This window comes from Cebus imitator, unplaced genomic scaffold (genome assembly GCF_001604975.1).
Source record: "Cebus imitator isolate Cc_AM_T3 unplaced genomic scaffold, Cebus_imitator-1.0 Scaffold121, whole genome shotgun sequence".
Classification (NCBI taxonomy): Eukaryota; Metazoa; Chordata; class Mammalia; order Primates; family Cebidae; genus Cebus; species Cebus imitator.
The window spans coordinates 924,025-942,467 of record NW_016107436.1 but is presented as its reverse complement, the minus strand read 5'-3'; the positions used below and the strand labels follow the sequence as shown (position 1 = coordinate 942,467).

The 18,443-nt window shown below is 39.3% G+C and overlaps 1 protein-coding gene across 1 annotated transcript in view; it reads left to right on the top strand.

Moving 5' to 3' along the window:
• The window catches only part of TRIM37 (tripartite motif containing 37), a 118,465-nt gene extending 105,053 nt beyond the window's left edge, over positions 1 to 13,412 (top strand). The window contains exons 22-24 of the mRNA XM_037742440.1: positions 5 to 196; positions 9,870 to 9,986; positions 12,170 to 13,412. Of these exons, the coding sequence (XP_037598368.1) occupies positions 5 to 196; positions 9,870 to 9,986; positions 12,170 to 12,252 (392 nt within the window). The 3' untranslated portion in view covers positions 12,253 to 13,412. The remainder of the gene's footprint in view (positions 1 to 4; positions 197 to 9,869; positions 9,987 to 12,169) is intronic.
• The last annotated feature ends 5,031 nt before the right edge of the window (positions 13,413 to 18,443 follow it).

The window sequence follows — 18,443 nt, the reverse complement described above, 5'->3', positions numbered from 1 at the left end:
GAAGAAGAAAAAGAAAACATAGATGATTTTGTCATTTACTACTTATATAAAAATATCAAGTTGTTTTCTTCTTTGAGGGTGAATGCTAAAGGAGGTCATCTGGAAGGACTGCAGATGACTGATTTGGAAAATAATTCTGAAACTGGAGAGTTACAGCCTGTACTACCTGAGGGAGCTTCAGCTGCCCCTGAAGAAGGTAAGGAATGATAACCTTATAAGTAAGCAGGAAGGGAGAATTCTGTCCCTTTTTTGGTAGTGGGTGGTGGTAGTGATAGGGAGGGGTTGGTTTCATGGAAATGTTACTGAGATCTGCTATTTGACGTACTCGATCTGAATACAGCATTCCTTGTGCCACTGAATTTGATTTGCTAAGATATTAAATTCAGAGGAAGGCGAAATGGCTAAGTTACTCTATAAAAGGACATGCCTTATTAGAAAGGGAGAAAAAAAATCTGCATATGGTTTATCTGTTCAGTCAATAAATGTGTTAAGGCACCTACATACCAGGCATCAAATTTTTGCTGTATTTATTTGTTTATTTAAAAGATAGGGTTTCACCATGTTGGTCAGGCTGGTCTTGAACTCCTGACCTCAGGTGATCCGCCCGCCTTGGCCTCCAAAGTGCTTGGATTACAGGCGTGAGCCACCACGCCCGGCCTGCTGTATTTATTAATACAAAGTTGAATTAGATATGTTCACAATCTAATGGGGAAGATGTGCCCCAAAGCAACTAATTAGAATAATGTTAACTATCTTTTTAAGTCAGTCTTAATTAGTATCTGTAGATGGCTTTTTTTAAAGAAGCATTGCAAGCTTTAACCATTTTTAAATCCCTTATGATGACTGACCTCAGCTTGTTCTCAATTACACTTTCTAGTGTTTTTTCTGCGTGTTCTTCCAAGTTCATTATTGTTTATCTAAAAGCATAGAAGACATTTTGCAATTTGGGGCAACAGAGGTGCTTGGAACAAGGCTATTATTGCCCTTGCTGTGTCCGTTATAAGTTCAGCAGAAAAGAAAGTCAACTCTCTTAATGATGTTTGGCCTTGTAATTTATTTCTTAGCGAAATTCTACCTAGACCTTCCACCTCTGCACTCATTTGAATATCAATGATTGATGAATTGTAGCTCAAAGCTTACATACAGGTGCCAGCATCTACTTGGCTGCCCTCAGAGAGGGTGTGTGGGTGGTGGCATTTTCAGGTTTCTCAGTTAAAGAACACTAAACATTTTGGTCTTTGTTTGGTGCTCCTGTGTGGGCAGCATTATTTCAGTAGAAGAGATTAAATAGAAAATATTTTTTAAATGATGTGTTTATTGTTAAAACTTCAAGAAATATTATGATTGATGAACTTTATAGAAAGGGCCTATGGGAAAAAGTTACTTTCTGTGTGTCTCCGTATATGTTGGATTCTAGTAGCTTAAATTACTACAGAATATACTGGAATTACAAGCTCATTTGTTTTTTCTGCCAAGCACAGTGGCTCATGCCTGTAATCCCAGGACTTTTGGAGGCCAAGGCAGGTGGATCGCTTGAGGTCAGGAGTATGAGACCAGCCTGGCAAACATAGTGACACCCATCTTTACTAAATATATAAAAATTAGCTAGGTGTGGTAGTAGACACCTGTAATCCCAGCTACTCGGGAGGCTGAGGCAGGAGAATTGCTTGAACCCAGAAGGTGGAGGTTGCAGTGAGCCAAAATTGTGCCACTGCACTCCAGTCTGGACGACAGAGTGAGACTTCATCTCAGATGATAAATAACAAACTCATTTTTTTCATGCAACATTTATTAAATGTCCAATTTACCAGATGTTACAGTCGATGCCAGTGATAAAATTCCTGAAACTACTGTTTAGTTCAGAGTTTCTCCACTCTACTGTTTAGTTCAGAGTTTCTCCACCATAGCACCATTGTCATTTAGGCCACATAATTCTTTATTGTACAGGGGCTGTTCTCTGCATTATAGAATGTTTAGCAGCATCCTCAGCTTTTAACCACTAGTTACCAGTAGTGGTACAACAACCAAAAATGTCTCTAGACATTGCCAAATGTTTCCTGGGAGGCAAAATTATCCCCAGTCAAGAACCAGTAGTTGAACTAAATAATTCTCAACCAGAGGTGACCACTCCTTGAGAATCACTTGCCAGAGTGGGCCACAGTTACTAATAGAAACAAGTTGTAATTCTCAGGTGTGTTAGGTATGTGTGGTGGTAGTGGTAGGAGGGTGGCAGGGAGAGCAGGTGAAAACCAGTGGTTAGATGTTGGGGAAACTAATAGCCAGTTATAATACAGAACAATGAGTGCTGTGATAAGGTGTATAGGCAGCTCAAATATGAGATATGTAATAAAAATAATAGATAATACTAAGTTCTTACTATGTTAAAGACTACCAGTATTATGTTATTCTCAAAATAACTCTACATGGTAGTTACTTTTGTTAACCCAGTTTTACAGGTAACTAAGCTGAGGCCTAGAGATGTAATTTACGTTACCCAAAGTCACAGGGTTAGAAATTGGAAGGTCGGGCGCAGTGACTCACACCTGTAATCCCAGCATTTCGGGGAGGCCAAGGCAGGCAGATCACCTGAGGTTGTTAGGAGTTTGAGACCGACCTGGCCAACATGGTGAAATCCCATCTCTACTAAAAATAGAAAAATCAGCCAGGTGTGGTGGCATGCTCTTGTAATCCCAGCTACTCAAGAGGCTGAGGCAGGAGAATCACTTGAACCCAGGAGGTGGAGGTTGCATTGAGCCGAGGTTGTACCATTGCACTCCAGCCTGGGTGACAGAGCAAGACTCCGTCTCTGGAAAAAAAAAAAAGAAATTGGAAGAGCTAGAATTTGAACCTAGAGCCAGCGCTCTTAACTGTCGCCTCTCTGCTGACCTAGTCCCTAGTCAACCCTTGGAAAGATCATCCTAAGGGATGAGTAGGAGTTAGCCAGGTGAATACTGGTAAAAGAGAAGCCAGAATGGAGACAGACAGAGGTTAGTTCATGAAGAGTTATGTGGTATGTACCAGATAGAATTTGAACTTTGTCATTTGAATAGGATCTAAGAAGTGATGCTTTAAAATTTCTACTCCAGCTGCATTGTGGAGAATGGATTTGGGGGTGGGAATGTAGTATGTGGACCTAGGGCCAGGAAAATTGGTAAGAAGCTGGTTAATTTAAGTACAGTGATTTGGACTTTTTTTTTTTTTTTTTTTTTTAATTTAAGAGACAGGGTTTAACTGTGTTGCCCAGGCTGGTCTTAAACTCCTGGACTCAAATGATCCTTCTGCCTCAGCTTCCCAAAGTGCTGGGTTACAGGCATGAGCCACCACATCCAGCCAATTTGAACTTAATTTCAGCCTCCAGTTTATCAATTTACATTATTTCAGAACTAACTTTTATATGTAAAATAGTTGGTCGCACCAAACACTGGAACTTTTTGACAGTAGTTTCATTTCTTATTTAAAGCTAATTGACAGCTTATCCTAAACTGAAGAAAGGCATTTTGCTTGGCCATAGTTAAGATCTACAGTATATTTTACAAGTCTTTCAAAGAATGGAATTATTCATGTGGGATTTAGAGTTAAGTGATCAGTGGTATTCAGTGACACATTTTACCTTTATGTATGGGGTGTTGTGCTATAAAGCACCTCGAACTCGATAAGAAAATTTGCTGTGAATGTGTAAATCAGCAGTGACACAGAAGTACACTCTTGTAATTTGTTACCTCCGAGTCCCAGGATAGACTGTGAGAAGGAGACTAGTTGATGAGGATGAGAAAAGGTAGTACAGGAGACAAAGGAAGCCCTCTGCCTCTTGCAATCAGCTTTGTTTCTCAAGGAGAATGTGGTCTGGCTCTCTGCTGCCAGAATTATTCTATCATCAGCAAGAGCAAGTTCTCAGGAAACCCTTACGTACCTGTAAGCCTTAGTAGACAGTTGAATGGATGTTTCTTGTATCCATGCTTAGGAAAAACAAGACACTTTGAGTCAAACACAAAAAGACATTCTGTGTCAAATCACTGTGGGGTTCTCCCTCTTTCTCAAAGAGAGGGCTGTCTGAAGAACCTTAAAATAAGGCATTCTTTGTGGTACTGGCCGGGTATTTGGGACTACTAAAGTGTCTCTTAATTGCTCTTAAGCATCAGTTTAAAAATAACTTTTTTCTTAGACATGATAGTCATAAGCAGGCCTTTTCCTTTTTGCTGGAACCATATGGGACAGCCTTTGGTTGTATTAGTCTTTGGTTTAATGACCTGATGTTGAAAAGGTTGACTTATTTTTTCTCTCATTTGATAACCTGCAGAACTATAGGTAGGCCAGGTTATTTCTTGTTCTTTGTAAAACTCAGAGGCTTTGCTCTCTGAGTTCTTGCTGAAGTAGCACAAACCCCCTTCAGTTAAATCAGGGGTACTCAAAACATCATACAGGGAAAAGCCTTGGCACATCTGCCAGAACCCTTGCTGGCAGCCTCTTTAAGAGGAATATAGAGTCTGATGGCCTGCCATTGCTGATCATTTAGGGTAATGATTAAGATACCTTTAACAAAATTTACCGAAAAATAACTGACTTGAACAAAAAGGAAAATTAACTCTCTTATATTAACAAGTCTCCTAATAATAAGAAGGTATACCTAACTGTGATAGAGCAGTTTCAGAATTAGAAAATTTAGCTGCTCAGTGTCATCAAAAACTTGCCTTTTGTGTGTGTGTGGGTGGCATGGAGTTGGGGTGTTGTTTTATCTTTTGCCCTATCCTTACTTTCTCAATGAGAGGCTTAGCTCTTCTCAGGGTGGTAAGATGATTGCTGTAGTACAAGACATCAGTCAGAATAGCATTCTGGGAGTGGGAGAAGATTGTTTTATATATCTCTAGCAGCAAGGAAAACCTTTCTCAGAGCACCTCAACAACTTCCTCTTCTATCTCGTCAGCCATTGTCAAGGAAAATGGTCCAAGTCCAGTTTTTTTGTTTTTGGAGATCGAGTCTTGCTCTGTCACACAGGCTGGAGTGCAGTGGCGTGATTTCGGCTCACTGCAACCTCCGTCTCCTGGGTTCAAGCGATTCTCCTGCCTCGGCCTCCTGAGTACCTGGGATTACAGGTGCTTGCCACATGCCTGGCTAATTTTTGTATTTTTAGTAGAGAGGGTTTCACCAGGCTGGTCTCAAGCTCCTGACCTCAGGCAATGCACCTGCCTCTGCCTCTGAAAGTGCTGGGATTACAAGTGTGAGCCACTGCACCTTGCCAGCCAAGTCCAGTTATTTGGTCTCCCTCTCCAACTCATTCCACATGGCTTAGTGGAAGAAGGAAAATACCTGAACAATATCAAGGTCCTCTTCGAAAGGGGAAAGGCAGATAAATTGTTAGTGACTAGAAGACAAAGTGTCAGCTATTATCAGGTGGTTAATATATTTTTTAAGCATCTGAAATTTGAGCAACTCGATTTATGGGACTTATGACTCAAGTTAGCTTTACTGAGCATGTATGTAGGCTGTGCTTAAAAAATTTGGTAGATGATTGGTAAGATTAATATGATGCAGATTTCTTTTGCATTAACAATCTCTGAAGTTTCTTACAATTAATAGTATCTTGTAATTGCCATCATTGACATCCTGCAACTTGTCTTTTTCTTTACGTTCACAAAGGTAGGAAACTTCCAGATCTTAGTGCTTGACCAGGTATTTTCATGCAGGAATTTCTTTCTAGCATTTCTTGAGAAATGTATGTTTTTTTTGAATTCTGAGAAAAATTAGAATTAAATTTTAACAACACAGAAACATCACTGATTTGAAGGAATCTAGTTAGGGCAAGTTGAAAGTAAAAACTAGAAATACTGATTCATGGAATCAAAGGTTAAAGTCAACAGGAGCTCCTTGGAAAGAAGTGATTACAAATCAGTCTTCATGATAAATATTGCCATTTTATGTGTGTTCATGGCCCTGTCTGCTGCTAAGTAAGTATTAATGAGTTTACACACAGTATACTTAATAAAATTGAGTGGTGTTCCAAGAAATAGATTTTGAAGCAAAATCCTTATATTGGCATTTTTGACGTGTGATTCTACACAGTATTGTAAACTTTGCTGAGTCCTAAATGTTACAATATTCACATACTACCCAGTAATACCCACATGCAGTCTAGCATTTGAATATTCACTATAGGCCTCAGTTCTTATAAATACTAATTGAATGATTTTTTAAAAGATACACATGTAGGCTGGGTGCGGTGACTCACACCTATAATCCCAGCACTTTGGGAGGCCGAGGTGGGCAGATCACAAGGTCAGGAGTTTACCAGCCTGACCAATATGGTGAAACCTCATCTCTACTGAAAATATTAAAAATACAAAAAAATTAGCCAGGCGTGGTAGTGCATGCCTATAATCCCAGCTACTTAGGAGACTGAGGCAGGAGAATTGCTTGAACCCAGGAGGCAGAGGTTGCAGTGAGCCGAGATCATGCCACTGCAGTCCAGCCTGGGTGACAGAGTAAGACTCCCTCTCAAAAAAAAAAAAAAAAAAACAAATAAAAAAGATACACATGTAATGAATAGTTTGAAAAATGTATTTAAATAATAACTTTTTTAAAAGAATAATTTTGATTTTGGGAATTCCACAGAATTGCAGTTCATTGTTTTTGAATCCTGAAGATTGGTATTGTTGGGAATTAAGAAACACTGCTACTAAGAAATCAAATCTGTGCCTTGAAGTTCAGCTCAGTGTGGTTTTAGTGTTTTCAGCAACAGTTCCATGAAGGGCCACAAGGTGGAGGTGGTACTTCACAGAACTAGCTAGTTATGGTCTCTAATCATTAAAGACTCTTTAATGGTCTCTTTGCTCTTTTTTTTTTTTCTTTCTCCTACCTCATAAGATTGTTGTAAACTCTTCACTCTTTAGAACAGGCAAGTTTGGGTTTTTTGTTTTTTGTTGTTTTTTCTTTGCTGATGATGGAGACGTTTTCTAAACATTTAAGGCAGAAATAATGCTAACCAAACTCTTCTTGGGAACAGAAAAGGAAGAATGCAACAGTGAAGCCATGTGGGGCCACAGTTATCTTTTGGAAGCTTTTTAAAGTAAAACAGATTTTATTTCTTTAAGAAATAAATACCTACCTGTTTTTCCTTGAGTAAGCTTTGGTAGTTTTTATCTGTGAAAAAATTTGTTCATTTCATCTGTTTTTGGTTTCATGAGTTATTTATAGTATTTTATTATATTTTAATAAAAAATTAAAATATTAGATTTTAATATAATTTTTTAAAATATATTTTAATATTTAAATATAAAATTTTAATAAAAAATTATAGTATTTTATTATATTTTACTATTTATAGAATCTATAGTTGATGTCCTCTTTCATTCCTGATATTGGAAATTTTGTTTGCTCTTTTTTTTTTTTGGTTAGTGAATATACCTAGGGGCCTTTAATTTTATTGATCTTTTCAAAGAAACACCATTTTGTTTCATTAGGGTTTTTTTGTTTGCCTGCTCATTTTATTATGTTTTCTATTATTTCCTTACTTTTTCTTGCTTTGGGTTTAATTTACTTTTTCTAGTTTCTTAAAGTAGAAGTTTAGATTATTGATTTGAGATATTTTCTCTTCTAATATAAACATTTAATGGCATAATTTTCTCTTTAAGCACTGCTATAGTCACATCACACAAATTTTGATATATTGTATATGCATTTACTTCAGAATGTTTTTTATAATTCTACAAAATTTCCATTGTACCTAGAACCTTCCTTCCAGAGAGGATTTTACTTTTGCTTTATTCAAATAACACTAGATCCTCAATAATTTTTATGTTAATTTCTTGAAATTTGAACCTCAACCTTAAATCCCAAACCTAAATTAGGCACATAAATTTTACTTTGAATTTAGAGGTGAGACTTTTTTCTCCCTCTTGAGAGCCCAGTAGAAACAAAGTTCCTTGCTATTTTCCTATGCCAGTAGGCAGAGATTTTTTCTAGCCTCTTCTTTCAATAAGAGTTTTAGCAGTGGCCAGGCATGGTGACTTATGACTATAATGCCCCCACTTTAAGAGGCCAAAGCAAGTGGATTGCTTTAGCTCAGGAGTTGAAGACCAGTCTGGGCAACATGGCGAAATCCTGTCTCTACCAAAAAAATACGAAAGTTAGCCAGGTGTGGTGGTGTGTGCCTGTTGGGAGGCTGAGGTGGGAGGATCACCTGAGTGCTGGGAGGTCAAGGCTGCAGTGAGCCATGATTGTACCACTGTACCCCAGCCAGTCTCAAAAAACAAACAAAAATTTTAACATTATGCAGGGGGTGGGGTTTTAGTCTCACTTCCAGTTCCTTTTCTGTGATGGGTCCGTTTTTCTATCCTAAAGCAGTGTTAAAAATCCTCATGTGGCCAGGCACGGTGACACGTGCCTGTAGTCCCAGCTACTGCGGAGGCTGAGACTGGAGGATCACTTGAGTTCAGGAGTTCTGGGCTGTAGTGCACTATGCCAGTCGGGTGTCCACACTAAGTTCGGCATCAATATTGTGATGTCCCGGGAGCAGGGGACCACCAGGTTGTCTAAGGAGGGGTGAACCAGGTAGGTCGGAAACAGAGCAGGTCAAAACTCCTGTGCTGATCAGTAGTGGGATTGCGTCTGTGAATAGCCACTGGACTCCAGCCTGGGCAGCATTGTAAGATCCCATCTCTAAAAAATAAATAAATAAAAATAAAAAGATAAAAAAGAAAAATCCTCACATGGGCCAGGCATGGTGGCTCACACCTGTAATCCCAGCACTTTAGGAGGCCTAGGCCAGTAGATCACCTGAGGTCAGGAGTTAGAGACCAGCCTGGCCAACATGGTAAAACCCCATCTCTGCTAAAAAATACAAAAATTAGCTGGGCGCAGTGGTAGGCCCCTGTAATTCCAACTACCCAGGAGGCTGAGGCAGGAGAATCACTTCAACCCGGGAGGCAGAGGTTGCAGTGAGCTGAGATTGTGCTATTGCACCCCAGTCTGGGAGACAGAGTAAGACTCCAACTCAAAAAAAATTTTTTAAATCCTCACATGTAGCTCTCCAGGGCAACTGTGGCCCCTGACCCACTAATGAAAGTTTCTTATCTTTCTGGAGGTTAAAGTGAGAGGATCTCTTCTCAAGCCCAGGAGTTCGAGACCACCCTGGGCAACATGTTATAGCAAGACCCTGTCCCTCCCCACCCCCCCCCAAAAAAAATTTTAATTAAATTAGCAAGGCATGGTTTCTTCATGTACCTGTGGTCCTATCTACTTGGGAGGCTAAGGCAGGAGTATCACTTGAGCTCAGGAGGTTGAGGCTGCAGTGAGCTATGATCAGGCCACTGCAACCCAACCTAGGTTGACAGAGACCCTGTCTCTCAAAAAATAAAAATAAATGAAAATCAAATGGCATACACAAAAAAAGTAGATGCCCAATTAGAATACAAACTAATGTATTATTAGAATTGCCAGAATTTCTAATATTCATATACCATGTGTATTTGTATAATATGTGTATATATGTTTTAGGCTAGGTACTATAATTATGTCTGTAATGAGTCAGGATTAAAAGAATTGCTGTTATCTCTTGTGACTGAATAAAAGCAGTGTTTGATTTAGAAAAACGAAATTTTCAATATAATGAAATTAATGCTGGTTTCAAATTGTAACTTTCAAGTACTGTGGAAAGGGCAGTTTTGAACTTGAGAACAAAAATAAAACCACTGCTATAAATAGCTAAAGAGAATCTACATTTGTGTGATTACTTTTGTCTTTGTTTAGTTTATTGAATTCTTGACATTCTGTGTAAAATTTAATTAGGAATCTAAGGTTAGTAGATAAGGAGATTTCTGTTCCTTTCACTAACAGTGGTTTCTTTTCAGAAACATGTTCTCCTTCCTTCCTGCCAGAAATGAGTAGCGACAGTGACATTGAATGTGACACTGAGAATGAGGAGCAGGAAGAGCACACCAGTGTGGGCGGGTTTCACGACTCTTTCATGGTCATGACACAGCCCCCGGATGAAGGTGCAACACATGATGTCATTTTACACAGATTAATAAAACTACTGTTGCTGCTTCTCTTTCTTCTTCTGCTGCTGCTGCTACTTCTACTACTTCTGCTCTGCTGCTTTTGCTTCTTTTGCTTCTACTTCTTTTTTTTTTTTTTTTTTTTTTTTTTTTTTTTTGTGAGACAACATTCTTTGTTAAGCTATTATGGTGAGTACTGAAAAAACATAGTTGGTAATATTTGACTTGGTTGTACCTAATGAGTGCTACTTACTGGGTAGAGAAGGGGTCCACAACCTGCTTTTATATAGTCCATGACCTGAGAATGGTTTTTTACTTTGTAAAGAGGTAAAGAGTCTTAAAAAACAAGCAAAAGAAACCAAGAAGAATTTTCTTTTTTTCCCCCCCCTTTTCCCCTCAAGACAAAGTCTTGCTCTGTTACCCAGGCTGGAGTACCGTGGCACAATCTTGGCTCACTGCAACCTCCGCCTCCTGCGTTCAAGTGATTCTCTTGCCTCCACCTCACGAGTAGTTGGGATTACTGGCACACACCACCATACCCAACTAATTTTTTTTATATATTTAGTAGAGATGGGGTTTCACCATGTTGGCTAGGCTGGTTTTGAACTCCTGACCTTGTGATCCACCCCCCTGAGCCTCCCAAAGTACTGGCATTACAGGCATGAGCTACTGTGCCCAGCCCAAAGAAGAATTTTCAACAGAGTCCATTTTGTGGCCTACAGTGCCTAAATATTTACTATCTACCTTTCATAGCAAATGATTCGCAATCCCTGGGGAGACTTTAGATGTTTGGGGTTTTTTTTTTTTTTTTTTCCCCAGAGATTTTTCTAGCCTACTCTAAGATAACTTTAAAAATAACCTTTTCTGATTTCTTAGAAATACCTGAAGATTATGAAATCAATTTTTATTATCTCCTACCCCCAAAAAAGTTATTAGGAAAAAACTCAACAAAAGAAACCTACTATTAATATTTTACCTTGTTTTTTTTTCTGTTCTCATTTGCATTTCTTCTACCTAAATTTTTTGTTGTTGTTGTTGTTGAGACGGAGCCTTGCTGTGTCTCCCAGGCTGAATTGAGTGGCTTAATCTCAGCTCACTGCAACTTCTGTCTCCCAGGTTCAAGCAATTCTCCCACCTCAGCCTCCCGAGTAGCTGGGACAACAGGCATGTGCCACCATATCCAGCTCTTTTTTGTTATTTTTTAGTAGAGACAGTATTTTTGTATTTTTTAGTTTTTGCCACGTTGGCCAGCCTGGTCTCGAACTCCTGACCTCAGGTGATCTGCCCACCTTAGCCTCCCAAAGTGCTGGGGATACAGATGTGAGCTATCATGCCAGCCCTACCTAAATATTTTATAAGTACTTTTGTATTCTGCTTTTTTCACTTAAATATAAGTTATTTATAATGTCATAAACTTTATTTTATGGCAACCTAATATTCTGTCATGTGGATATAACATAAGTATTCTGCCGTGAAGCAATTTTCTGGAATATAGATTAATCAATAAAAGGATATACTGTCAAGTTAGAGAAATACACATTTAAAGTTACCCAGAGGCCTTAATAATCAATCTCAACATTCCTCTGCAGGATATCCTAGAGTAACAACATTGTCAAGTCTGTGCTAATTGTCTGCTTTATATTTTACATATTTTCCTGGTGTTCTAGTAACTTTTTCAATACAGAACCAAGCATTTGATGATTTGTAAGTACTAAGGCATCTTTAGTAACTTCCTCTGCTTCTAAAAGAAGCATCCAAATTTTGTGCAAGTTATTTGGAGTGCTGGTGGTTTTTGTGATAACTTGCATGTGTAATTTAACTGGCTTTGAAATAGGTTTTATGTTTATAAGGTCTTGAATCTTGAGAATATACATCATTGCTTCTTGTTCCCTTCTTAAGCTGCCCCCACATTGTCCCCAGGAGGACAAAATGAGACAATTCCTATCTTTTAATTGTGAGTGTCTGTTACACATTTTGTTTTTTCCTTTATTTTTTCTTTGTGTTTGCTCATACCTGACTGAGATCACAAATTCTCTGAAGACAGAGATTTGTTCACAACCCAGCACGTCTTTATCACTTAAATAACACATTTGGTAAGATCATTTAAAGACTTGGGAAGGAAAATACTCCTCCTGTTGTATGCTTTTAAATTTTAAATTATTTATTTTTTTTATTCATAGATACACATTCCAGTTTTCCTGATGGTGAACAAATAGGCCCTGAAGATCTCGGCTTCAATACAGATGAAAACAGTGGAAGGTAATTGCCAAATCAAGAGAACTGACTTGCAAGCTACCTTGACCTTGAATTTTGCTATAGTTGGTGCTCAAATTTGTCATCAGTCAGATAATCAGATTTAGTCTTACTTTTTCATTACCTGAAACAGTAATTTGGAAACTGTTGGAAGGTGGCACAATTTAGAATAAGATCGCAGTAGTACATGGGAAAAAACAGTATGGGAATAGTTCTTTGTAACGTAAGGAAATGACAGTGTCGTTCTCTATTAATGTAGCAAATGTGTGCATTCACAAAAGGCAGTTGTCTACTACAGCAGAGGTGGTTAACGGCCAGAAAATGTACCCCCCAAGTCATGCATGCCCTCAGTAACCTGCTCGGGATTGGTGCTCTACTGTCTTTGGCTAGAGCTTAGTTGTGTTTAAATGATCACCTTTATATTTGGGGTTTTAATTACACTTTAGTTACAGTTCCATTAGTGCCTATAGATTAGTGAACAGAACAATTGCTTATGAACAGATTCTGCCCTGTAGACACTTTATGTGAATAACTGAAGTAACACTAGACTGAGTCTCCTCTTTGGGTAGGTATCTTCTCATTATTTCAAGTACAGGCACACTGTTGATTGGCATGTAATCTTTATGTTGTGTGACTTCTGCAAGTGTAATTTTAAATGAATTAACATGGACTTGTTCTGTTCCTGGTCCTGTAAACACATCTAAGATTATTTACGATTATTTCCTTTTTTTCTGCCTGTTACCATACAACTGTAGTGCAACAAATATTTTAAAGCCCACCTTTTTTTCTTTATTTTCATCAGTTGGACATTGATTTCAGTGTCAACAGATTTAAAGATTGATTCATGTTGCACAGTGGCTTACATGAAAGTGAAACTGATAAAAGATTTTCTTTCATACTTAAAATTAGCCCAAGACAGTTGCCACACTTTGCCATTGTGCTCCTGCATTTGTGTTTGAGCTGCTATGTATTGTGAAAATTACATTGAAAGTTGACTAAGAGACTATTGACAAAGCATGATAATTATACATGTGAGAGACATCTGCTGTATTTTACTTAGTGAATATTGTTCACTTTTCCGTGTCTGATGTCTTGCTGAATGCTGTGACTCAGTTTACTTTTGTTCAAAATAGTTTGCACTTTTTAAAATAAAATCAACTTGAGAAAATATGCCTCTGCTATTTATTAAATTGGGACCAGAAACCCTTTTTTTCTACTCATTGCCTGTGGCTATTTAGTAGTATAGAGAAGATCCAAACATTTGATTGTTTTGTGTTTAGTTTCATGGTAAGGAGTGATGCCTAGTGTTGATCCCAGTCATTCTAAAATTATAATAAACCTGAAAGACCAAAAGATTTCTTCATTACCTTGCTTCTGTATTTAGTATTTTATCTCGTTTACTTCTGGAAAATTTCTCCTGAGTAGAGTTTTCTGTTAGGGCTAGAGATACATTAGTGCTTGTGTTGTCTATGAACATATCCTTTCTGGACAGCTTTACTTGTGTCATTGATCCTGAAGTAACCTTTGAGGTAGATGAGTTGTATATCAAACCTGTTTGGCCATGGAGCCTGAGGTGTGGGAAGGTTGTATGATTCTCTTAAGGTTTGACACCACTGGCAGGGATGGGTGAACTGCTGGTCTAGTGCCTTTTCCACTTTATCTCACTTGCACCAAACCCAACATTCTGATACCTAATAATTAAAAACCCAAAGATTATTCTTTTTTTTTTTTTAGCTTTTAAGATAATTTTAGGTTTGCAAAAGAGTTGCAAAAATTGTGAGTTTCCGTATACCCTCTGCCCAGCTTCTCCTTTGTTAATGCCTTACATAATTATAGAACAGTGATCAAAACTAAGAAATTAATCCTGGTTACAGTATTGTTAATCTACAGAATTTGTTCAGATTGCATCACTTATTTCACAAATGTTCTTTTTCTGTTCTAGGATCCAGTCTAGGATCCCACATTGTACTTTGTTAGCATGTTTCCTTGGTATCCGTCAGTATATGATAGCCCCACCATCTTTCCTTGGTTTCGTGACCTCGATATTTTTGAAGAGGATGTGTTATTTTATTAGATGTTCTTCTGGCCAGACACAGTGGCTCACGCCTGTAATCCCAGCACTTTGGGAGGCTAAGGCAGGTAGATCATGAGGTCAGGAGATTGAGACCATCCTGGCCAACAGAGTGAAACCTCATCTCTACTAAAAATACAAAAGTTAGCTGGATGTAGTGTAATCCCAGCTACTCAGGAGGCTGAGGCAGGAGAATCACTTGAACCCGGGAGTCAGAGGTTGCAGTGAGTTGTGATCACACCACTGTACTCGAGCCTGGTGACAGAGCGAGACTCCGTCTCAAAAAAAAAAAAATGTTCTTCTATTTGGGTTTGTCAGATGCTTTCTTATATTAACTTGAGGTTATACATTATTGGGAAGGCCCTTCTCAGTGCATCACATCAGCGGGAATACAATGTTTATATGTAAATGTACATATATATACATACATATAGATTGGTGTTTTATTTTTTTCTTCTTCTTTTTATTTTTTTTTTTGGATGGAGTCTCACTGTGTCACTCAGGCTAGAAGGCAGTGGCACCAGCTCGGTTCACTGCAAACTGCTTCCCGGTCTCAAGCGATCTTCCCACCTAAGCCTCCCGAGTAGCTGGGACTTAGGTGTCTACCACCATACCTGGCTAATTTTTGTATTTTTTGTAGAGATAGGGTTTCACTATGTTGCCCAGGCTGGCGTCCAACTCCTGAGCTCAAAGGCATCCACCTACCTCAGCCTCCCAAGGTGCTAGGATTACAGGCACAACCCACCACTCCTGGCCCGATGTTGATTTTTTTTTTTTCTTTTTCCTTTTTTTTTTTTGAGACGGAGTCTCGCTGTGTTGCCAGGTTGGAGTGCAGTGGCACGATCTTGGCTCACTGCAACCTCCACCTCCCAGGTTCAAGTGATTCTCCTGCCTTAGCCTCCCGGGTAGCTGGGAGTACAGGCGCACACCAACACGCCCAGCTAATTTTTGTATTTTAGTAGAGAGAGGGTTTCACCATGTTGGCCAGGATGGTCTCGATCTCTTAACCTCGTGATTTGCCTACCTTGGCCTCCCAAAGTTCTGGGATTACAGGTGTGAGCCATCGTGCCCAGCTGATGTTTTTTTTTTATTGGTGAACTTAACCTTGAGATTACTTGGTTAAGGTGGTGTTTGTGAGGATTCCCTACTAAATTTAGTTTTTTTCCCTTTGTAATTACTAATATTTGGGGCAGATACTTTGAAACTATGCAGATACTATTAAACCTTTCCTTTTTTTCAAAGACAGGGTCTGGATTTGTTACCCAAACACCTGGAGTGCAGTGGCTCAGTCTAGGCTCAGTACAGCCTCAACCCCCTGCGCTTAAGTGGCCCTCCCACGTCAGCCTCCTGGGGCATACAAAAAATAATTTTGTATTTTTTGTAGAGATAGGGTCTTTAACCTCCTGGGCTCAAGCAGTCCTTCCACCTCAGCCTCCCATAGTGCTGGGATATAGGCATGTGCCACTGCGCCCGACCAAAACTCTCACTTACTAATTTTATCACCTAGTAGTCGATCTTGCCTATGGGAATTATTACTGTAATGTTTAGTTTTCTAATTCTCTAATTTCTTCTGTGTTTTTTATTAGAATGCTATAAGGAAAAGTCCTTCCCCATTTTAAAAATTTCAGTCACTTGGCCGGGCACGGTGGCTCACTCCTGTAATCCCAGCACTTTGGGAGGCCGAGGTGGGTGGATCACGAGGTCAAGAGATCGAGACCATCCTGATCAACATGGTGAAACCCCATCTCTACTAAAAATACAAAACATTAGCTGGGCATGGTGGCGCGTGCCTGTAATCCCAGCTACTCAGGAGGCTGAGGCAGGAGAATTGCCTGAACCCAGGAGGCGGAGGTTGCGGTGAGCCGAGATCGCACCATTGTACTCCAGCCTGGGTAACAAGAGCGAAACTCCGTCTCAAAAAAAAAAAAAAAATTTCAGTCACTTAATTATATCAGCTACTTTATGTCCATATATAATGGATATGTATTTTGTTTTTGAGTTATGACTCAATGCTGTTAATATTTTGTAGCGTGGCTGGTTCTAGTTTTAGCCATTGGAAACTCTTTCAGATTGGCTCCTGTGTCCTTTTCATATGTCTCATTCTTGGTTTTTTTAAGCATTTCTTTGCTTTCTGACATCACAAGATGCCGACCCCAGCCATGGAATTAACCACTTCCTGAGGAACCATGGTTCTTTTTATTGGAGTATGCTATTTAGAAACAAAGATTTGGATGCCATTTATTTATTATTATTAGACTGTCACTGCTTCTAGTCCCACTCAGTGGATAGATAGAAAATGTAAATTGGCTGAGTGTGGTGGCGTGCACCTGTGGTCCTGGCTACTTGGAAGGCTGAGGTGGAAAGATCATTTGAGCTTGGGAGGTAGAGGTTGCAATGAGCCAAGATTGTGCCAGTGTACTTCAGTCTGGGTGACAGAGTGAAACCCTGTCTCGAAAAAAAGTAAATGTATGTAGACAGCTGTTCCCTCAGTATCTGTGAGGGATTGGCTCCAAGAGCCCATGTGTATACCAAAGTTCACAGATGCTCGAGTCCCTGTATAAAATGGCATAGTGTTTGCATATAGCCTGTGCACACCCTCCTGGATCCTTTGTTTTGGGTTTTGAGACAGGGTCTCATTCTGTTGCCTAGGCAGGGCTGCAGTTGTGCATACATAGCTCACTGCAGCTAGGAACTCTTGGGCTCAGGCAATCCTCTCACCTCAGCCTCTTGGGTAGCTGGGACTGCAGGTGTGAGCAACCACGCCTGAGCTTCCAGATACTTTAAATCATCTCTATGATACCTAATGCAATGTAAATGCTATGTAAATTAGTGTTGTGCTTTTTTTCTTTATTTTTAAAAATAAACTCTGTCCATAGTTGCTTGACTCCTTGGATGCAGAAACCAAAGATAGAGAGAGGGCTGACTCTAAAGGTACTCATGCAGATACACACATTCACAGGGATGTCTGTACATATCTCTGTATGTGTGTGACTACGACTTTGAGTCTATATTGGTAACAGTTCAACTCCGAGAGGCCTCATTCTGGCCTTCCCTCTTATCTTTCTCTGACACAAGCCTAGCTCTCATTAGCTACAATATATGTATGCACTTGTTCAACCCTAATATACAGGTAGCTTCAAAACTGTTGGCCTCCTGTGGATACCAGGCTATGCCCTACAAAAAAAAAAAAATTACCACCTATAATATAGCGCTTGTGTACCGTTCTTTGAGTCTTTAGCTTTTCAGTATTGTGTCATAACATGTTTTCAGATACGTAGGTCCTTAGATTCAAAGTCAGTTCTTTTCTTTTCCATTCCCTTCATTGTGTTTTGTGCTTCGTTGGTAACACGGTTAGGTCCATCTGTTACGGTCTACATTCTGTCCTCCCCCACATATCCTGGTTAATTTGTAAATTTACATACATTAAAATTCAGTCTTTGTGGCATAGTTTTGTGGGTTTCGACAAATGTCATGTGTCTGCCACCACAATACTATACACAACATTTCAGTCACCCCAGAAATTCCCTGTCCTGGTGCTTATAGGTAACTACCTCCCTTCCCTGCAGCTCCTGGCTACCACTGATCTGATTTGATTGTTTTCTGCCCTTTTTAGTTTTCCCTTTTCCAGAGAGTCATGTAAACGGGATCACAATTCGGCCTCTCACTTCGCAAAGTGCAGTTAAGTTTAACTCATCTTGTGTGAATCAGTACTTCATTCTTTTTTATTGCTGAGTAGTAAGTAGTCCACTGTGCAGATATACCACCGTTTATTCATTTACCCATTTGGGTTATTTCTAGTTTAGGCTGATTAGATTCTTGTAAACATTTGGGTACAAATTTTTGTGTGAGCATAAGCTTTTATTCTCTAGAGTGTTATATGCTGTATTAGTCTGTTTTCACACAACTGATAAAGACATACCTGAGACTGGGCAGTTTATAAAAGGAAGAGGTTTATTGGACTTACAGTTCCACGTGATTGGGGAGGCCTCACAATCATGGTGAAAGGTGAAAGGCACATCTCATATGGCGGCAGACAAGAGAAAAGAGCTTGTGTAGGGAAACTCCCCCTTATATAATCATCAGCTCTCATGAGATTTATTCACTATAATGAGAATGGCACAGGAAAGTCT